At 33.3% G+C, this 23,947-nt stretch overlaps 1 protein-coding gene across 1 annotated transcript in view; it reads left to right on the top strand.

Moving 5' to 3' along the window:
- Nucleotides 1-23,947, top strand: part of timeout (circadian regulator timeout) — a 312,058-nt gene that overhangs the window by 4,649 nt on the left and 283,462 nt on the right. Inside the window, exons 8-15 of the mRNA XM_012295970.2 lie at nt 851-962; nt 2,567-2,829; nt 3,346-3,478; nt 3,553-3,707; nt 5,182-5,312; nt 5,377-5,527; nt 5,640-5,720; nt 15,755-15,852. Coding sequence (XP_012151360.2) covers nt 851-962; nt 2,567-2,829; nt 3,346-3,478; nt 3,553-3,707; nt 5,182-5,312; nt 5,377-5,527; nt 5,640-5,720; nt 15,755-15,852 — 1,124 coding nt within the window. The remainder of the gene's footprint in view (nt 1-850; nt 963-2,566; nt 2,830-3,345; nt 3,479-3,552; nt 3,708-5,181; nt 5,313-5,376; nt 5,528-5,639; nt 5,721-15,754; nt 15,853-23,947) is intronic.

The raw sequence follows: 23,947 nt of genomic DNA on the forward strand, positions 1-23,947 counted from the left end.
TTGCAGGATTCATAAATCATATTCTGAAATTCTTGCATTATACAAAATGATCTTTTTCTTCTAATAAGGATTTATAAAAGTTTTCTGTCTTTCAACTTTGGTGTCTAATAAACAGTAACCCACTGTATATTCGTTGTTCTAGTACAGTAAAAGTTTTATGATATTTGTGATGTTTTACAATTTTGTCTATAAAAAGTCTTAGGTTTAGTACATTTTTTATATTTCTGGGTCAACGCTGTTTTTTAAAATAGAAAAAAGATTTTAAATAAGAGAAAAAGTTTTTTTAAGACGAGTAAAAATTTTAGTTGAAATATTTTTGTATTATCGAAAATGTAGTATATGGACATTGAGGTGATCATGTTAAATAGGGCACCGTATATTTACATTAATATACATTAATACATAATATATTTACATTAATATCGTATAAATACTACGATGTGTTTAAATAACTATCTTTATGTTTTCAGAAGACTTTATCTTAGAAGATTATTCTTGTACAACGTTTCTACATATATTTAATATGTATATTATGTCAATCTGAATAAATAAACACAAATTAACTTGTCCATTGTGATATTTTTTGTAAATAGTAGCATAAGTTATAATTTTGATTAAACAATTTCTGTTATATCCTTATGTTATCGAATAAGTTTTAAACGTTTTTGAGGTTATATGTATTCTTCCGTAGAAATGCAAGATGGATGACGCTACTCATAAATAGAAAATAATTATTTATCAGAATGTACATGGTTCAATTATATTATTAAACAAAGTTTATATTTCACAAAAAGGTTTAAAACTCATTTGATAATTCATTATATTATATGTTTTTCCATTATTTATTTAGGCATTTTGGCGGCACGTACGTCGTCCAGAATATGAAAGCTATCGGAGACAATCAGCTGTTATGTCACAAGCCCTATCAGAAGATCGAAGCTCTGAATTTTGGCAGAGACAAGGTAATTACTTGGTGGTTTATTAGTAATGAGAAGTAAACAACAGTTACGGTCTAATTTGAATTCGTTTTAATTCGTTAAAACCAATGAAACATCAGACTAGAAAACGGTCGGTTCAATTAATCTTTGGCTTCTGCCGGTGCTTCTCGTTAATGAGTAAGTGGAAAAGAGGCTGGGTGGATTTGAATGAAAATACGACTGTTAATTAGGACTATCCTCGCGTAATTAGAACTGGCTCCTTGCTTAATGGCGCTGAAACATTTAAAAGTAGGTCACCGCTCTTTTCGCGGACATTCTCCTCTTTTTCTTCTGTCTCTTATATCCTAGCCAGCAACAAGCGGACCTTCTCCCTCTTATACCGTTATTACCGTTTTCTTCGCGTAACATCCGTATCCGAGGAGAGACAAACTTTTCTCAGCTTAGTTCTTTGTAGCTCCTTTCATTATGGACTGTCATAAATCTACCGGGTCACATGACTGTCTACTATCCGAATTGAAGTGATCACTGACTCTCCTCGTCTCTTTTATGGAATTCTACCATCATTTTGTTCTGTTGATCTTTCCGTTGCCCCTTTCTATCTTTTTTTATGGACCTTTACATAAAAGGAGGGAAGCCATTACGAAGAGGGATTCAGTTTTCTGGCGAAATTGTGGTACACGATGCTTTACAATGTTTAGTACGACGAGCTCAGGAAATGTTATCGCAGCTTCATTGTACTAAACTTTTCTAATTACTAAAGAAAATCGGTATAAATTTATCTTGACACTTCCGCAGTTTGCGTTTTTTCATTCTTTTTTTTTAACTGGAAACTGGATACGTAAATAAATTTAAACTTAGAACTTGTTGCACAATATTGTCGCTCGCTCTAAAATACTGCGCTTGTAATTACTTATTGTTTGAAACTGAGAGAAATTTATCTCATCTTAGCGGAAGTGACGTTAAATTATAAATACACAGATTGTTAAATTTAAATTTCATTTTCCACACTTTTTAAATAAATTGAGTCTCGCGAAAAAATAAAATATTTTTATGTAGTACTTCTTTTTTTGTGATAATTTTGAAAATGTTTGTTTTGCGTGAAGGTACTTTGCAAGGTTTTCGTATGTGTATTAATTTAACAGACTCTAATCATTTTTTGGTGTTTCCAATTTTTTATCTAAATGATAAGATTATACTTCAGATTTTTTACTTAAATGATTATTGTATCTTTCATGTAAAGTGGAATAAAGAATTACCTGTTATGTGTTATGTGTTTACAAAATATTTTTGTTTTTCTGCAAATCATTAATTTGAATTCGCAGTACCTATTAATACAAGTTTTTACATAAGTCTGTATGCATTTATGTAATCAGGTTTCACAAAGCTGTAACTTGTTTAAGTCTTGATCTATGCAGAATAGTATTTAGTACCATAAATATTTTTTATATTATATAAATAATAAAATGGTATTTTTATTATTAGACATTATATTTGTAATCTAAAACTCAATTTTGTCACAAAATAAGATATGTACAAACTAATTTATATGTTAAAATATTTGTAAATGTAAAATGTTAAATTCTCAAAGAATTTTTCGTAATATTTCGTATTATTTTATTGTAACATAGAAAAAAATGGCAGTACCGAAAAATAAACGGCCTATGAAAGACCCCAGAAGCGAACGTTTATCTACGCTGAGTGTGAGGCTGTTTTTGAAGGAGTTTTGCGTTGAATTCTTGAATGCCGCTTATAATCCTGTAATGAAATTCGCAAGATCTAGTATTGTCGGCGCAAATCATCCAGATCCGTCTGAATCTGTTTGTTATCTTTGGATTATGCGGTTTTTCATGGAATTCAATCGACATTATACGTTTGAAGTAAAATATGTCAGGTAATTTTTTTTCTTTTTCAAAAATATGCAATTTTTTAAAATTTTCAAGTTTTCAAATTTTGTTGTTGTCAAGTTTCTAAGTTTTTAAATTTGTAATTTTGCAAGTTTATAAGTTTTTGAATTCGCAATTTTGTAAGTTTGTAAGTTTTCAAATCTCCATGTCTTCAAATTTCTATATTTTCAACTTTCTCAGTTTCTAAATCAAATTTCAAAGTTCCCAACTTTTCCAATTTCCAAATTATAAAACCGTTAAATTATCAGATTTCTACTTTCCTAAATTTGTTGTCAGATTTGATCTGTTCATTCTAAATATTCGTTTCCCTTCCAGTTTAAATTACACAATTTCCCTCAATTTTACACTTTTTCACTAAAAAAATACTTGCAAATTACCCAGATAAAATTCTAGACTTCCAAACAGGTTACACGCTTCTGTATTTTGAGCAGCAGTTTATATTTACTTTATACAGAAATTGAGATTGCTCGACCGATGTTATTTCACCAAATATTTCTCGACAGCGAAACAATATCTACGGAAACATTTTACCTAGTGCAAAAACAGATGGACCATTACTACGAGATGATGACCGTCGATAAAAAGAAAATTCCAGTTTGGTCTCGCAGATTGCACATAGCATTAAAAGCTTACCAGGTGAGAAACTGATAACCGATGTCCTTATTTATTTCACCGATGGAACAAGTTTTTCCTCTAATTCTTTATTGCAGGAACTTTTGCACACTCTGATAGCGATGGATCAAAGCAAGGACCGTGGTGTTCGCGAATCCAGCAAAGTTATCAAAAGCAACGTGTTCTATGTACAAGAATATCGAGAAACGGTGCTCTCGCAACTGCTTTGTTTCGACGAGATCAAAATGTCACGGTTTGTATGAAAGAATTTTTTACACACAATGGAACGTGAATTTTATTGTTATATTTATTCGAACTCATGGAGCGTGAAGAAATCGCAGTTATTGAATATCGTGTAGTCGCAATCAGTTTTTAATAATCGATTGGTAGATAAATTCTGGGGTTTTTTAGTACAGAATTATTCAGGTCTTAAAATTCAGTAAATAATTTTTCAGATAAGCTACATTTAAATCAATATTTTGTTGTATTTACTTTATTCATATAAAGTGTAAAAATATAATTACTTTACATCTTCACAAACAGAACATTGTATCAATAATTTTAATTAATTAACAGTTGTGTTGAGTTGTTCCTGTATTTCAGATATTTTACAACAAATTTTTTTCTGATTAACACAAAAATATAAAGTGCATTTGAAGGACTTTTAATTTAATAAAACTTGACAATATTTTTTATATTTCACTTGTGCAAAAAATCAGTATTTAAAAATCAAAGATGTTGACTTAAATCTATATTTCTATATTTTTATAGTTCCATTGTTTCATTAATTATAAACATCAGTAATATTACAATGTAATCTGCAAATGATTCTTGTTTATTTCCGTGTTTCAAGCATCTGTTTATGAAATGGACAGAAGTGGAAAATGAGAAACAGTTTGTTAAAAGTTCTATCTGTTGCGGGCAGATTGATTCGCTTTCAAATCAATTGGTTTGAACAACGAGGGAGCCACTCTTGTTTCGACTTCTTCGATTCTTTTGGACTGTTTCTCTCCCCATTGCATTCACTCGTTACCCATGTCTGGTCTTTCTCTCTTCTTTCGCGTTTCCTACTGGAATAAACAACTTTTATCGACCTTCCGGCCAGTGAAATGGGAAAAGGTGGTGGCTGTTCAACTTTCCGGGAGTTTGACGGGTTTTGCAAGGATTTGCACTGCGAAAATACAATGCCCTTCCTCATATCGCGATATCGTCGCTCTGACATATTTGTGACGGCGACGAGAATAAAACTTGACGGGTATACCGTAGCTTATTGTTAGCTTCAAATGTTACTTCGAAGGTGTATTTGTAACGGAACTGTTAAAATTTTGTAACAAACGCTATTGCGAAACTGCACCTACGTTAAATCCTGGCAGTTTCTGTGAACGTATGTGGAAAATGAGAGTTTAGAAAATTTGAAATTTCAAACAAAGAAGTTTAGAACTGGGAAAAGTTGAGAGAAAACAATGGTTTCAAATAATATTCCAAAAATTACAGTTTTATGGTATTATTTACTCTTTTTTGATTACTTTTTGGAAGATTATTTTAGAATGTCATTTTTAGCGATGTTTTAAATTTTTCATCCGAAAATATCGCAAGCTCTTTTATTTGCATTCAATGAACATTAACTAGGCATTCAAGATTAAATAATAAAAATTAACTGAATTAGTATTTTGAGTTCAGAGGACAGATTCTGTATAAATAAATAAATTGGAAATATTTGTGTTTAGACAATATTTGATTGATCTACTAACGACAGCGCATATCTTTCTGAAAATGCTGGGCCATCACTGTGGACACAATCGCAGTGTGATTGTTCAACAAGTGAAGCACAAACGTCACAAGAGTGGACATAAGAAAAGTGAGAATAATTTTTATTCTTGAATGAGCATGAGAATGATTTTTTTGACTAAAAATATTTATAGAAACTGTGCAGAAAGAACAAGCTCCTCCTCGAAATTTGGAGGAACGTTGGGACGAAATTAGTCCACAATTGTCAATCGTAATGCGAGAGGGAACAATACCTGAAGTTGTGCCATTTGATGCGACCTTGGATACACCTATAGAAGATCAAAAGTACGTTCAAAATTCTGTTAAACAATACTGATAAATGAATTTGATATTTTAGAAGATTTATGTTAGTGAATAATAAAATTAATAAACGTATTCGATGGTTTATTATTTGTAGAGTCGATGCTATGAAGAAAATACAGAAGTTGTTGCGATCGAAATCTTTGGAACAAGCAGTTGGCCTTCTTCGTGCAGCAAGGTAAGATTATTTAAAAAGAAAGATTTATGTTACATGAAAATTGTTTTCTGATTTTTAAAAATTGACATATTTTCATATTTGTTTTAAAATGTGGTTTAAATGTTATAGTAATATGTAGAGTAGTGTTTATTTAAATAAGTATATCAGTAATAATGGAGTGACTTAACACAGCTTATAACAAATAATTATTTTTTATGATAGAATATCTTTTTAAAATCACACGGAATTATTTCAGCTCTAAAAATCCTTAAGTATTGCATTTCAATTTGGCAGAAGATTTTTTTAATTGGTCAATACTCTTTTAGTTCATTATTAATGTATATATTCCGGTTGATTAAGTTCATATTCATTCCAATGATTCTCATTTGTTCCGGTTTAATTTCACTGGGAATATAAATCAAATAACATGTGTACTAAATACTCTGGTGGCAAATTGAACATATATTAAATCTAACAAATACTATAAATATAATTGAGTTTATAATATATTTCATTGATGAGATACTTGAATAGAATTTACTACAACTATTTACGTTTTCATTTCGTGTATCTGTTGAAATAGAGAGAAATTAAATGTTAAAGTACATTTTATGTCCATATTAAAATTTTTAGTTTATAATCCTAGAAATATATATGTATATATTTGAAGATACAATAAAACCTTAAGTACATAAAAGCACACAAATCGTCATTATAAATTATAAATCGTTTGTACAACATTATTCGTATTAATATTTATAGATAATCCCAATTTGAAATATTTAAAAATTATCAAAGTACCTTTTTAGTATAAAAAAATTATTTTTTAAACGAAGCTAATTGCTTAAATACCAGAACGTAACGTGTTGTCTGAGCTTTGAATCGTGTGCACTCACACTAATTATAGCATATCTTTCACGTGTAACCAGTGTGAATAAAAGGTGGATTTTTTCACACCGGTTAACGGATATGAATGATGCTTGGGGATAAAAGTGCCATTTAGGTGGAGATATGAATACGACCCTTGAAGCTGAAAATAGTACTCAAGTTGACGACAGGTCATGTGAAAAAGAATACCTTCGTATTTGATTCAGAAAGACTCTGTAAGCGTCTATTCGTTGGTTCATGCTTTATAAGTCACCAGGAATACCTATATTTCTTTTTCTTATATTATTGACTTCTTTTTTTATAATCGATTATAAGATTCATCTCGATTTTTCTTATTTTTTAGAACTTGATTTTCACTAACAAACACGCCCGCCACAATTAAAAATTCTCGATAAAAATATACATTTTGATTTCTATTTTCTGCAGTAATTTTATTAGTTTTTATACATTACATTTCTATTTTCTGTCACTTGTGTTTTTTAATAACTACGTGGGTGAAATAAAGTGACTAAACTATCTGGGTAAAATAAATATTGATTTTGTCAAATATTCACTTTTCTAAATATTTGTATTGATTCTGTTCTCACAGTATTTTATAATTAATTGATTAATAAACTTGAAATTATTTGTCTCGATTTTTAAATAATGCACCAAAAGCCCTTTTACCAAAATAAAATGAATCATGTTAAATATAAATTAACAGTGAAATTAGCTTAAAAGTTCCCCTTTTTACTTCTGTTTACATAAAAATTTCGTGTATCGGATGAGGGTACAAGGTCGAGCATCGTTTCATCTTCGATAAAATATTAACGGTGATTTCACGAGTCAAAAGAGTTGAATGCTTAAAAGCGAAAGTGCTCGTTAGCGTTGATCGTTCATTCAGTTAAATTGTTGATACCAAACTATGTATGAACCTCTGTTTCGTGTAAACCTTCGATATTTTCCAGCCTTCGTTTTATTTGAAATTCTGAGCCAATTAATTGGCCAAGTGTTTGCGCTTCTACCGATGTTTACATTGCATTAAATCCAGAAAAGGGATGACTCGTTCTTATATGTACATGAACGTCGGTTCGTCCGAATGAGTTCTAACCGACGCAGAACGTTGTTCCTTTGAAGTGTTCCGCCTCTAAATATACCCATGAGTCTTGTCCCTCCGTGAAGTTGTTTCTCCATTCCACCCCATCGATCCTTTTGGCTGCTAGCCTTAATCGTCGCTTCGATGGTTTCGCGGGGCGTACTATACCGTTCAGATGAACCCATTGATACGAAAACGAGTTACTTATATTCGCTTTACTTCAAAAGACTTTTATTTTTGCTACGATACCTCGAAAATATCGACTCGAAAAAGTTATTCAATTGTCAAATTTATATTCAGAGTTTCCATTGCTTCACTTCACAGAAGAGAAGAAAATCACATATGTAGGTTTTTTATGTCTCAAATTTTTCTTCACATGTAGCATGTTCCATATGCACTAGCTAATATAATCGATGAAGAACTAATTTTCCATGGCACTATTTTTCTGTCCAAACATTACTTAAATTCTAAATCTACAACTTATTCATTCCCTCTCGTGTGTTGTTTATAACAAAGATGACAAAAAAGTACATGAAAAGTTATACCTTACTTCCAACCCTGTGTACTATTTCCGCCATAAATCAAATAAAATATACCAGATTAAGAGGAAACGAGGTCTTATCCAATGTAATTGATAGGTAATTAATTCTCGATTGTACGTTCAGAATGGAAAATAACTAGAACACGGAGTTCAACAAGTGACTACTCATTTGTAACTTCGTCGGTATTACAGATACAAATTGAAAGCTTAAAATTCAGAAAATGTCTTGATTCCAGCTCGCGAAGTTTTCACGGGAGTTGAATAATTTGTATTGTTGTTGGCGCTCGTTACAGAGGCACCACAGTAAATTGTTGAAACGAGAAACTATTTTATCATGGCTACCTTTTGTCGCGAAGCCAAATGGTTATAGCCCTTCCTGCAAATTTTTCTTTAGGCAGTATCATCATCAGGGTACTTCTACGGGTTACTTTAGGAGATTGTTCGTAATATTCCGTCGTCCATTTTATGGGGTAAGCTTTGCCATGGCCGGTACACAATGGAAGCTTTTGGTACATGCCGACCTTGTGCATACAACAGGATAAAAGGAAGTAGCAGACTGTTGACTGGGGAGCCGTATATAGGCGCGGGCTCCCGGGTAGATATTAATAACACATTTATGATAATCCGACCGTATTACAGTAAACAATATAATGCCCTGAACTTCCTTTACTTATGTGGACGTATCATGTACGTCCTTGTGGCGGAGTGACAGAGCTTTTAGCGAGTTAGCAAATACTATCGTTTGGATACCGACTTCAAACCCTCTAATTTTACACCGTCTGCATCGGTGCCATTGGTAAAGTGTGTCTGCTGCTTTTAGCGCAGGCTTGGGTAACTCAAAGTCGCAGGATAATTAAGGAGAAGAAGCGCAACTCAACCCCTTTTTCTGCTAAACGAAGTAGTATAGCGAATGACCATCGAGGTCTTGTTTGCGTTCGAAAAGTTGTAATTTCCGCTGGTTTAAAGAACGGATTCAACCCCTTTAATTAAAAGCAAATGAAAATTGCTGATCGAAGGGAAATTAACTACCAGATTTATCGTTTGTAGCATGTCGTTACTTCATTTTAAATAGTTATAAAATTCAAACTTTGACTTCAACAACCTTCGACTTTTATGCTTCAGAATTTGTTACTTGATGTATACGATTTTATCGAAAATAAGAGATAGGTAGCAACTCTACTATACGTAAATTAGCATTATTTTTAATTACAAATCATACCCCAAATATTATTACGCATAATTACATTTTTATTTTGACAAACATCAGCATACATTTCGATAGAAGCAATTCTATAATTAACTTTATAACAAAACAAGAGACAAGTTATACTTAGATTCCTCAGTTCACCAAATTCCATCGATTATTTTTCTGCGTATGTTTTGCAAAAGTTCGACTACGTTTACGAGACCTGAATCAGGTAGGAAGCATACACTCGGAAGAAATACGTCGAAGACGTGCACGATTGTTGTTTGTACGTTACAATTCGGGTTCGATAAAATTTCGTGCGGAGTTTAGAAGATGAAGCCGGTGGTTGGGTGTCTTTCGAGTGTCAAGGGCGAAAATCGACGCGTCGAAATTATTCGTTCCGTGTCTGGCAAAGGAGCTAGTTCGAGCGACTGGATTGGAGGGTTGGTTGAGGCGCGTCTGAGAGATTCCATTGTCGCGAGACTTCAAATCGGGGGATAATGGGGATTGTATGGTACTGGATTTCTATTCAGACAGCCACCAGCAGCGGCCCGGACGAGCCACTTCTTCTGCCCTGGGGACAGCACGTATCCTCCCTTTACACTTCAGCCCCTTCTTCTGCATCTCCACCCTTCTGCCGCCCGCTTATTGGATTCTCCCTCCAACTTGGGGATTTTGCACTTTCAAAAGTAGCTAGACTTTTCGAATCCGTAGTTCGACAAATTAGCTGTCTGTCTTCCCTAAAGTAGCGACTATAAATTATGGGTAAATATTGATGGAAGTTATCACCCCCCTTCTCGATGACTTTTTAAAGCTTTGCGATCGAAATATCGGATGCTCAGAATTCTTGTAGTTTGAAATATTACGAAGAGTTAGTATATTCTCGAGGTCATTGCTCTACACTGTGTTAGACAATTATGACAGGAATAATAATAACATTTGTTCGAAACTGTTTCCTTATTTTTATTTTCATATTTTTTATTTATTTTTATTCCCGTATTGCTTGTACATTTTTAGTTCCATACTGTTTATTTATTCTTACCTCCATATTGTTTATGTATTTTCATTTCCATAGTATTTATTTTTATTTTCATACTATTTATATTTTTTGTTACTGCATATTTGTGGTAAAAAATCAAATTTTTTTGTAACGAATTAAGTAAATCTTCGTGATTCGTGTGATATATAGTTGGTATCGACGTATGAATCATTTGAGGTTATTGCATATGAAACGATTTCAGGGCATAAAAAGTTTGATACGACTTGATAACACGCAACTACGCCGAAGTATTATTAATCTTGCATCAGTTTGAAGCTCGCAGTTTCGTGAAAATGATTACATCAGCGTTTTATTGATGTTTTTAATATAAAATAGCTACGAGTACTTGTCAGTTACGAGTAATGGATTAGAGTGGAATTTATATATGTTTTTTTTATGGATTTCAATCAGAACGTTCTATAGGTTATCTGTAATTTAACAGAACACTTTTGAAATGTGTACATTTAACTTTCGATCAAAGCCGTTAAATATTCACAGTACACACGGGACTTAAATAAACAGTTAAACGTTTAATTTTAATAAATATCAATTATTTTAGAATATTTTGCTTAATAAATATTATTTTAAAATTTTTTCAAATGTATGAACACAAACTTATTTATTGAAAATCATAACACTATACTAAAATTAGTCGAAAGGTAAAAATTGAGAACGTAATAACTACAATAATTCAGTGGGAAACAACTGTTCCGCAATATACTGTTGATGAACGACTCAATTTAACAAAACCTTTTGTTTTCCGTAACCACATTTTTGAATTATTTATAGAAGTACATATGCGGCTTGATTTTATCCTGGTACATGGTTCTCCAGATTTTTCCTACGATGGTGGCCTCTTTTAATAATCACCGTACATCATGCGAGACATGTTTGTGCGTGCAGTTATCTAAATTGAATTATGAATTGTGTTAAGACATTTTTCACAGCAGATTTCAGAATTGTCTAACTTAGATATTGTTTTACTGTTCAAGCTATAGTTGCTATTGTCAAGCTATAAAATTGAATTATTTGATAATTTACTTTAAATTTTATATTCAGGTACAGGCAATATTTATTTACTATATTTATGTTGTAAATGGTTGATAATTTTCGTAGTTTCTGTACTTACTAGGTCAGTTTATTTCAGCAACATGATACAATAAAATATTAAATATAATATTAAAATTATTTGAAAAATATTAGCTTGAGATAAATCTGTATTATTATGTTATACAACATTGACTACTTATCGATTTCAGAAATTTCGTACACGATAGTGATTCATATGTACATTAGAAGTCTTCAGTAACTGACCACTACTAATAAATTTACAATTAAATTTTAAAATATAAATCATATACTAATTCTATACTAATAAAATTTCTGCTAAAAAGATCACATATTTATTACAAATTATACTTGTAATAAAAATAAAAGTAGCTTCTATGTGCCTCTAGTTGCTCCCAATCGCTCCTACATGCTTCCCCTTGCCTTCAGTTACTCCCTCCTCAATTTTACCGTGTTTGTTCAACTCTAAAAGGCAGATTTAACTCTAAAATAGGTTGAAGATAAATTATAAAGGAGCGCATGTAGTAAAACACTTTAAGCAGAAACACTCTATACAGTTCTAAAATCGTCTTCGTTGTCCAATCACGTTTCGTCGTCTCTAGCGTACCCTTTGAAGCTTTACACCTTTCAGAATATTTCTACGTGCAGCAGTTTTTTAATGAAAATTCAAGGCAGACGAAGACTTCCTGAAAAGCCAGCCACCATCTAGCACAGGGTTAGGAATCTTCCACCATTAACTACGCCCTTTTTCATGAGTGCACCACCAAGGTGAAGGCGTGATTTTACCTTTGTCCTCTGGTCACGTACACCGACTCTCTCCATTCCTTGATGCTTTTGGATTCTCACAGGGAATAGAACTTTTGCGAAACGGTCCGGTTCTTCCTGGCTCTTATGAAATTGCAAAAGGTTTTCCGGAGGACAACGTTCCTACAAAGCAATCAATGTTTCCTTTATTCTTCCCACTGAATGCGTCACATAGACATCTCATGAACTTGCATTTCGCTATTACACAAACACTTGTTTTTCAAGTATTCCTTATATTTAAGAGTGCAAAAGTTAGGTCAATTTCTGTCAATGAAGTCTCAAGAGGTACCACCTGTTTTTAGTATTTTTTCTTATTTTCTATTTTTATGTTCAGAGTTTTTGAGGAACATTTTTATGTTCACTTTAACTTTGCTATTAAACGATATTTCAGATACTTTCATACTACGTACAATTTTGCTTATCAAATCTGTAGTTGTGAGTACGCGAATAGTACGGATAATTAATAGTAATTGAATAGTAAAAAATTAAGTACAATAAAAATTTATCAAAACAGTGTAATGCGTAAGTATTAGACGTATACATGTCTATGTCTTGAAGAATACAATTCCTTTAAACCGTGGTCAACCGCAGAGATCGAATTTGCATAAAGTAGTATGTACTTTGCGCGAAAGTGTTGATCAGGCGATGTTCGCTCGAAGAAAAACGTGGAAAACAAATTCGATGAAATTTAAGTGGATCGGCAGCTGTGTCGCCTGTGGATCTTCCTTCTTACACGATTTTCCATCTATTTCTTTCTCTTGAAGATGACCTCACCACTTTCTGCTTGCAGACATCCTAGACCGGTGCTACTTTGTGAAGGTGATCTATGTATTGGATACTACAGAATGTTCCTTTGGTATTTGAACCTTGCTATCTCTTTCTTCACAAATATTCCCTGTCACATTCAATAACTTTTCCAACGCGAGTGAATTTTTATAAAAACCTTTGTCGAAAAAATGTATCAGATTTTATATTCTTCTGAATACTGTTCCCACAGATAGAAATATTACTGTCGGATTCGTGTCATTATCCTTCGAAAAACGTATACTTTAATAATTTTTTTAGGATAAAAATAAGCGATGGTCGTATGGAGTCTATTACTGTCGGTTTCATGATTATCCTTTGAAAAGCGTATCCTTTAATAATTTCCTAAGGATAAAATAAATGGTGATCGTTTCGAAACTGTATCACTGTCGGTTGTGTCATTATCCTTCGAAAAACGTATACCCTTTAATAATTATCTAGGAATAAAAATAAATGGTGATCGTACAGAAATTCTATCACTGTCGGCTTTATATTATTATCCTTAGTAGTATCCGTTAATAATTACCTGAAGATAAAAGATAAATCGTATGGAGATTCTATCATATCCTTATAATGACCGCTGTACGTTAATACTTTCCAAAAGATAAAAATAAATGGTAACCGAATGAAAATAAGTTCGATTGATGGAAAGCAAATTTTTCTTTCAAATTCTGTATATTTTTCAGAGTTATGACTCAGCAATCTCAAAGCTTTGATAAAAGTTCTTTCTTTTGAGTTGTGTAGGTTTGGTATTCATATGTGACGATTCAAAATGAATTCTTACTGCTGTCCACCATTCATAGAGAAAAATTTTTCTCTGATAAAAGTCCAATTTAGACATCCCGAACTGGTTTCCCGGGTGATAACCAATAACGGTCGGTTTGTACAGGTTATATCACAATATATGGACATCATTTCACTGCTGAATTTAGTATTTATAAATATTTGCATTTTGATGAATATGAATCTATTCTATTGATCAATTAAAGCGAACACAAAATATTGCACTATAATAAATATTTAGATATTTTATGTAGAAAGAATTTATTTATAAAATGTAACGACAAGTACAATTTTAATATTTTATTGCAAACTCTTTTGGTTTAATGACCTCATCGTTTAGGAATTTTTTCAAATATTCTGAAAAAATACAATGCCATACTTTTAACTGATAAATTTCTTGGTGTTTTTCTAATTCTTAGGTCTAATTGGTGGATGTAACACTTCTGAACAATTACATAAATATTCCTGCAGTGTATTTAAATAAGAAGGTTTAAAAAAACCTTAAAAGTATAATAATAAACTCTATTTCTTTAGGGGGTAAAAGGTCTAAAAAATATTGCACTTCCATTACTGATATCACAGAGTGATAATTGACGTCCAGGCAGAAGAGGTGATAAGAAAAAAAGCCTGAATACTTTGTTTTATTGAAAGACAATACCTTGACCCGCTTGGAACCGTAGCGACAAAAAATAATGATATGAAAATATGTGTACGTCGGTAAAGTGATCTGGGTAAAAAGTTGGAGGACCTTTTTGAAACACCTGATATGCCAGCGAAGACGTTGGCCGAAGGTAGACAGAAGAATGGAGGGTTAGGGTGCGGGCACTTGACGCAAGCAACCGGATGTTGGTGTAGATCGCGGTGAAGCTCTTATACTCAAGGGAGCCTTCTACGAGACCCATTGAGATTGCCACTCGGACCTCTTTCCCTGTCTCTCCTCTTATCTTTTTGTTGCTGTTCGTCTGGTCTTATGTGTCTTGGCTATATACGCTACTCAAGATAATGAAACACGTCATTAAGGGCGTCGCTTTGTTTAATCACTCTGATTTTGTTCTGGGACATGTGCTCCACTTTCTCAAGTAAGTTCATATAGGATTTTCGAGAGATTGTCATCAGAATTCTCCGAGTGATGAATCTTGTCTACCCTATGCGTTGAATCGTGTTAGAAATGAATTCCTCCGCTCGCGAAATTATTCATGATGCATGGGGATTATGACGGCGAAATTATTTCTGTGTATCATCCGTCTTTGTATTAGCAAGATGATAAAATACCTAGCTAGGACGTTTCACTTAATCAGCGTGCTGTTACAACTTCAGCCATTTGACCTTATTTCAGTCTCACCTTGCATGGTATAAAATTATGTTAGGGACCTGTTCGTTTCTGTTTTCTGATGTTACTTTGAGCAAGCTCCAGATGTCTCTTATAATGGAAAGAGGGTCTTCGTATGTATATTTCATTCATTAGTGTGCTTTGTATATCAGAATTTTTTATTTCAGTTTTCCTTTAAAAACGAGCAAATATTTAATGAAGATTTTTACTTTTCACCGTCAACGTGCTATTTTAAATACACAGTAAAAATACTAATTAAACAGGTGTTTCTTGTTACTCAAATTCTTTATTAATACAATAATACGGTAATTAATATAATTGCTTTTGGCAGAAAAATCTCTATTTGTTTTTAATAGAAAGTCAGACAGTTAGTAGAAGATTTTTATTCTTATACCCAAGATACTCCTAAACCTATGTCTATGACTATGACTCCCAAATCTATGTTCCTAGATCTTTATATTCATAGACTTAATATTCGTCTTAATATTCTATAATTATGTTAATTGTCTATAATCTATTGCCCTAATTATTTCACAGGGAAGTTTGGACCGAAAACGACTGCTTCGGCAAAGCTGATATTACGCAAGAGGAGGAGTTCCTAGCACTGCGGGACATTTTCGTTGCAGACCTGGGCGGTGAGTAATATTTCTGTACTTAATATTCTGGTGTTGGTAAATAAATTTTGATTGTGTTTTGATCTCTTTGATCTACATGTGATACCACTTCTCATATATTAATTTAACTGATTTTGCAATAGTCCTTTGATATGACTGCACAAAACATGTTTGCTCAGAATAAGCATTATTGAAACTGAAATTAAGAAATTTATCGGTAGTTTCGGAATTTTTAAAAACTATTGAAATTCGTCGTATGTTCCAATAAAAATCTGCACAACGCAACAATATAAATTTTGAAGGTCTATTCATAAAAACTGAAACTGAATAAGTTTGAAGAACTTAATTACTTTTACATCCAGTTTGAAGTTCGTAAAAATTTCTACTTCATTGCACTACATAAATTTTTAATACACTACGCAATTTCAGTGACGGTAAATCGATTATTCGAAAGGGAACTTAATCCTGAGCTAATACCATGCCGCCTCGGTGATCGTTTAAATTAAATTCCGGAAAATATCGCGCTAACGAGACTGCAGGAAACGAGACGACACATATTTGCAATCTGTGGTAGGCAGTTTCAGATAAAGTTAGCGTTTGATACTTGGAAAGCGCTGGCCCTTGGTACTTTTTCCCTTTCCACGGTCCAACGGAATTGCCTATATAACTTGAATTTATCGAGAAAATTATATTCTCTGTACACACAGCCCCGTGAGAATCTCGCGGATGCTACTTTTGGCGGCGCGTGATTATAAAGTGGAGAAAGTCCCTTATTACATCGGAGTCTGAAAGTAATAAGCCGTTCGGTTTAATTCCCGAAAAAATTCGTGACTAACCACCGAATATATTGGATTAAAAGTTTAATTCCCTTTGCGCCGTTCGTGAAATTTTCCAGCGAATAAAATTTCCTCGCTTTTATTTTTTCCGCCGTCGCGGTTGGCTCGTGTTGTTATCGTCGCAGGAAACGTCGAATCGAGGCATCGCATCGTTTTATAGTCATTGCAAATTTTTCATGTGTCTGCGTGCACGCTTTTTACCAGCGACGCGTTGCTTTGCGATGAATAGATGCACGAGATTAACGGACACGCTTCAAATACAAAAATTTCCCACGATATAGAGTACATACGACCGTTCATTCATTTACCGGAGCGTTTGAAATTTCACCGTAATCGCCGCAAGCCAACGATAAAAGCTCTACCATGGTCCATGGATTCGAATACTCGTTTTCGTTTTTTTATCTTGTTTCAGTTTCTCCTTCTTTCTCCTTGCCCCTTTGCTTGAATTTCCGTAAGGACAAATTAACGCGTTGCGAGATACGCTCGCTACACAGATATTAATACGGTAAAAACTTATAAACACGTATTTTCACTCAAGGGAAGCTCCTGAGGGAGCGGTTTGTAATAACTGGCACGTACATCATGACACGAATTTAATTAAACACACCCTCGGTATTCATTTCGTGTTTCTAATTTATGTATGAGTAACTGCAATGTATAGTGACCGAGATTTCGCGACGTTTCGCTTTCCGGAACGTATTTATCTATGTTTATTAAATGGCGAAACAATGACTACGCTAGCAGCAGTTTCAATAACGTTAGGGCTTTTGGTGTCCTATGCTTTATGCTTCCTCATTATAATCATGTCTCACATTTTGTTTTACATACTAACATTCATATTTTAAATTATTAATTATATTTCATGTAATAAAATATATTTCCAATTATGAAATATTAAAATATATTTTTTTTGCATTTATGAGTACGATGCTTTCTTCAAGTTTTATACAAATGCTGTACTTTATACATATGTATTTAACTTATTACTACAGCTGCGGTAACAAATTATTGGTTTTTGTTTCTTTCGTGAACAAATTGTGAAACAAGAATGGTCATATGTGTAAGAAAAATTTTTTATTTTTTACATTTGCAAAATTATAAAATAATATAATGTTTATATCGTAGCTGTATTTATGAATGTTTCCGATAATATTTAAAGAAGATAAAAATTTATTTTTCATTAATAAGGAATTTTTTAATTTTTACTTGAATATTGTTAATTAATATTGTATTATAATAAGCTTGCCTATTTTTGAGTTAGAAGTAGAGAGTTTAGCGTTTGCGAAATTGATTGGCATTAATTGTACAACCTATTGACTGTGCTTTGCATGTCAACTGTTTTTGATACGAACATGACGTGCGATTACACATAGAGTAAATTGAAATTGCATATTAGTAGAGTATATAAATTATTATTGTGTTCATAAAATATATACATATAAGTCAACGAAAATGTAGAGAAACGAAAAGTTGCTCGCGGCATTTATTTACGAAAACTGACATGTTTGTCTTCGTTGTAACGAAAAATATTACCTTTCATTTTTCGCCGCGGAAAATAGTATATTTTTCTGTTTGGCTATGGAAAATAACACGTTTTGTTCGTTCTTGTGGAAACTTACTGTTTACTGCACTTGCAAAAACCGAATATTTGATTACGAGATAGGGGTTGCATTGTTTTTTGCTGTGAAAGCATATTTGTTTATTGTACTTTTTTATGCAGGAAGAACACATCGTACTTACTTCTGTTAAGTTAATATATTCTTATTGAATGAAATTCAAGTCGTCAACTTAAAATAGTATCATTTATATTTATTTGTTTACATATTAATTTCGATTTTATTCTTGACCAGTGCTATATAGCAAATATTTGTCTTGTATACAACCATACATATAATGCGAGGCGATATATTATCTTGAGATTTAACACAATTTAAAATATGTGGAAATTTAATGTTTGAAGGTTTGACGCGTAACTATACAGCACGTGACAATTTAATGTGAGATCTGACACATGGCAATATAAGGCGTGGTGACATATCGCGTGTCGATTTCACGTATTGCTATATGACAAGTGAAAATTTAACGCGCTTAGATCTAACGCGTAGCTATATAAAGCGTGATGATTTAGTGCGCTCAGATCTATCTTTTGGCAATATAACGCGTGGTAATTTATGATGTGACGATTTAACGCGTTGCTATATGACAAATGAAAATTTAACACGTGAAGATCTAACGCGTAGCTATGTAAAGCGCAGTGATTTAATGCGCTGAGATCTAACATGTGGCAATATAGCGTGTGGTGATACATTGCATGGCGATTTCAACGCTTTGTTATATAACGCATGGTAATTTAACGCGTGAAGATCTAACGCGTAGTTATTGTATAAAGCACGGTGATTTAATGCGCTGAGTTCTGACATATGGCAATATAACGCGGGGTGATGTACCATGTGGCGATTTAACGCGTTGTTTTGCAATGCGTGGAGATTTAAGGCGCGAGGATCTAACATATGTCAATATAATACATGGAAATATAACATATGGCAATATAACGTGTGGCAATGTGACGCATGGCAATATAATACATGCAAATATAACGCATGGCAATATAATACATGCAAATATAACGCATGGCAATATAACGCATAATGACATAACTCGTGGCGATTTAAGTGGTTGTCATCAAACATAAAAATTTAACGAATGAAGGTACAATACGTACTTATACAACACGCGCTGAAATCTAACATGTGGCAACATAACATGTGTTGATATATCTCATGGCAATTTCCCGAATCGCTATGTAATGAATGGAGATATAATTCGTGAAGGTGTAACTCGTATATAATGTGTGACATCATAACATGTTGACATCTAACACGCGCCTGTACGACGCAAAGTAATCTAATATGTTGTGATGTAACGCGTAGCTATACAATGCGCAACTGTATTATGTGTGTAACTCATTGTTGTACAACACGGATCGATTTGACTTACGGGAACATAACGCGTGGTAATTTAATACTCATCTGAAAATCCTCATTACGCTACCGTGCCTCATCGATACCCAATAAACAGTATGAAATTATAGTCCCGTTAAAATATTCTTTTTTGTATCCGAATTCTTCACAAAGTTATATTTGATACAATCAGAGTTATTGTTTCCTTATTATCTAAACGTATATATCAAAGGAGGTCGGTGTTTCCGACGCTTTGAAGATAAAAAGCAGAAAAATGGATCAAGTGTGCGGAACAGGAAGAGAAATAGCAACAGGATACGTTTAAGCTACAACCGTATATTTGAGTCGTAAAGTGGTGCTCCACGCGTTCAACAGACTGAAACGAAATCAGCTGAATTCGCCTGATTCGATCTCTGTTTTTTCCGTCCTTGCACTTTATGCACACCGCCGCTCGCATTTTGCAACTTGGCTGCATTTCGATGCTTCTGCATCTGCTGCGCATAATACCGAGTCTGTTTTGCGTTGATAAAACGTGTCGCAAAAATCAGAGACTGTTTCACGAGCTACACTTGCTCTCTTTTTGTTCGCCAGATAAATGTTCCGCTTACGTCCAGAAAAATTAGTTGCCAGGTAAATCTGGATTTCGCCGGTATAACTGCAAGCTGTTTAAATTCCTTTTACCTCCGATACGGGAACGTATCGGTCGTTTATTGTTGAAAATCGACATCGACAGTGTCGATGGCAACGTGCTTTAAATCTGGGTTAGCGTTGGGTTATTTGAGATTCAATTTAAAGCGGTAAGCAATTTAAATTTACTTTATAATTCCATTACAAACTGCTTTACATATGAATTTATGTAGGCTTCTGGTAAACATAATTGAAGAAAAGTTATTTGAAATCAAAGTTATTTCAAATACTGATCATTGATCATAAAACGTATTTTGAACATAAATATTCAGGATTGTTGTTACTAGGTTTTAAAATAATATAATGAATATTTATGTATTTACATATGTATTTACTCAAAAATGAAGGTATTAATATATATTAAAATTAATTTCATTAATAAACTGGTTTCATCTTTTTGATCCTAACTGTACCATTTACAAGACATAACATTTTATGAGGAATCGTTGCAGATAAGTGGCAGAGGTTTTAGAAAGAATCGTTCGAATTTTCAGAGGAGCGTTTTTGTTGCAATGTTACAATATTACAATACAGAGTACAAGTAGCTATTGGCACATTCTGCGCGGTACGCTGTCGCATGCATAATATAGTTTCCGTTCATGCGGTGTATTGGAGTCTGGATACTTTTTATTCGAATTGAAAATATACAAACGATTGCTTTAAATAAGCTTGAAAGCAAAAATGTTACTCGAATTCGATATTACATTACAGAGGTATTTGTATAAAATTATTCGAACCATTTAAAATTGTTTTCCAGTGATTTATTTTCCAAATATAGGTAGTTCACATATCAAGACAAATAGCTTATCGCATGTGGTAAACATGTTTGTTATTTTGAACTATTTCTCGTAACAATCTACTCAAATATTATTATTTTATGGGTTTATTTTATGGGTTAAGGTATGAGTTTATTTAATATTATTATTTTCAGTATTGCTAGTTTAATTTTATTTTCCAATGCAAATTTGCCTGAATACATTTATCTAACTGACAGACGTCATTGCACAAATTATTGTGTTTATCATCATAAGTTCAAATATACACATTACCGATCAATATATGCGTCCCAGAAAATAACATATCGGAGAAAATTTATTTTATATAAGAAAAATAATTTCATATCAGAGAAATTTATTTTACAAAGATCAAAGAAGTAATTTATTTTGCAAGCATCGGAGAAATAATTTATTTTATAAGCAACAGAGAAATAATTTATTTTACACACATCAGAGGAATAATTAATTTTACCGGTATAAGAAAATTTATTTTACTAGCATCAGAGGAATAATTTATTTTATAATCAGAAAAATAATTTCATCAAAATAAAAATTGGAATTCATGAAAGTCAGCCCTGTAACAAATATAAAGTTATTTACAAATTTCATTGAAAAATTTGCTGGAAACGTTTACCACGAGAGAACAACAAACTGGCTGAATTCTTCAGGGGTGCGTTTATAAATAATTGGTGATCGATAACGTTGGATGTTTTCGAACTGCTCGAAAGCGTTTTATTTATACATGTCCTCGTGCAACTGTTGCGAAACTCGGTTATCCATACGAACTACGGTATACGTTTCATCGACTGCTACTTTCGCGTGAAGTATGGCAGTACAAAGAAGGAAGATGCACCATTCTGCAGTGCAATTTTTCTCCCGCCTCCCATATGATTCTAACTTGTTCGACTGAATACTTGATGCATGTATCAAAGTAGAGAATGTATCACTTCCTTGCACGAGATCGAAGGTTTGATGAATGAACAACGGATTGAAAGTCTCGTTCGAGTGTTTTAGAATACTGCAGCAACGAATTTGCATCTAGGAACGATTTTCCACCATGTCTATTCATCTTACATATGTACGTAGCAGTAAGTGATGATTGAATCATTAGGATTCCCAAGTATAAGTGGACTATAAGAATTTTTGAAGCTGACAAATTCTGCAACTACATATTTGTATTTCTAACACACACACTTAAAATAAAGAACATCATTAACACTTTCACGATCGGTGACACCAACGTGGTGCCATAGGCACGTCAGTGGTTGTTGGCCAGTGACACTTACGTGGTGTCATTGATAGGCCGTCGTTATTGGTCGTTGACTCCCACGTGGTGTCAAAAATATTTCCGGCTCATGGCGACGTTTCACTGCGCAAAGATGCGGTCGTGAAAGTGTTAATATATATGTGCAGCGTCAGTAAGTGACGATTAAAGGACAGAATCATTAGTATTCTAATAAGATTCCAATCTGGAAAGGTAGAACGATGCATCTCTGTGGTCGGATCATAGATCGTTCATTGTTACCGAGTGGCATTTCAATACCCAGTGAACCCTTGATTCCCATAATAATCTTGGTGAACACTCTTTTTATGTGCGTTGCAATGTCAGCAGTAAGTGTCGATTCAACAATGCGAATCATTAGGATTTCCAATAAGTGTACTGTATCTAAGAATTTGACTTCGAACGACTAAAGCTGAAACCGTCAACCCAACGGAAGATTGAACCTAATGCTGAAAGGATGAAATTTTACGCCATTCGATCTCGAGGATCAGGACACGATACGAAACGACTGGAAAACATCGAGACAGTCTTGCTGTATTACGAGCGAAAAATACGATGCTTGCCAACAAATAATTGGATATGCGTCGCAGTAGTGACGATTAAAGGATGCGATTCATTAGGATTCACAATGAGTGGATATAAGTGGGTATCTATTCAACTTGCCTACAAATTCTGCAACTACACATTTGTATTTCTGACATATACACTTAAAATAGAGAGATTCATTAATATTTGCAAATTTATATCTACGTGCAGCGTCAGTAAGTGAGGATTAAAGGACGGGATCATTCGGATTCCAATAAGTGAATATAAGTATCTAATGAATTTGACTTCAGACTAAAGTTTGTTTTGCTATGTACTTGATGACTCGAGAGTGTCTTCGAAGAATTTTTACGTTTCGCTCATGGGTACAATTTTTGTGACATTGGTGAAGGAGAACGGTTTCTGATTTTCTATTGGTTTAGCTAAAATTCGGGTGGAGATGAAAATGCGAGTAGCGTATGAAGTGTGTCTGGGTTTTCAAAGAGACCGTAGCAAGTAGTAAAACCAAGCAATACCTCGACATGAATAGAAAACTGCAAACAGAAGACTGCTGCTAAGGTTAAGGGTTCACCACATGTGACTAACAATAAAAAATAAAATGTAATGACTCCTTGGGTATTGTTACTGCGGGTGAATTGATTTGAAACAACAAATGAAGGAGCAGAAACTGTTAAACTATCGCTAAGTTTTTAGTAAAAACTTATACCAAGGTCCAACCTTCTCGCTGCAATATGAATTCTAACATCTGTTTTGGTTCTTACGAGGTGTTATGGCTCATAACCTGTTTTACTTCAGGGTATCGTCTGATCTTTTTATGCGCTGTTTGAACAAGCTCGTGTAATGTTTTACTGATCCGCTCAGGCGTTTTCTTACAAATGCTTCCGTTATTCTTTTAAAGATTATTTATATGTTCATCTGCCATGATATAATGTGGAACTTTCGTGTATTAGAGGGTTGCGTTCGATTTTTTCGACGGAGTTGTAGTGATGGGTAATTGCTGCAAGAGGTATTACTAGTTATGTTTCAAAATTA

This window comes from Megachile rotundata, chromosome 7 (assembly GCF_050947335.1).
Source record: "Megachile rotundata isolate GNS110a chromosome 7, iyMegRotu1, whole genome shotgun sequence".
NCBI lineage: Eukaryota > Metazoa > Arthropoda > Insecta > Hymenoptera > Megachilidae > Megachile > Megachile rotundata.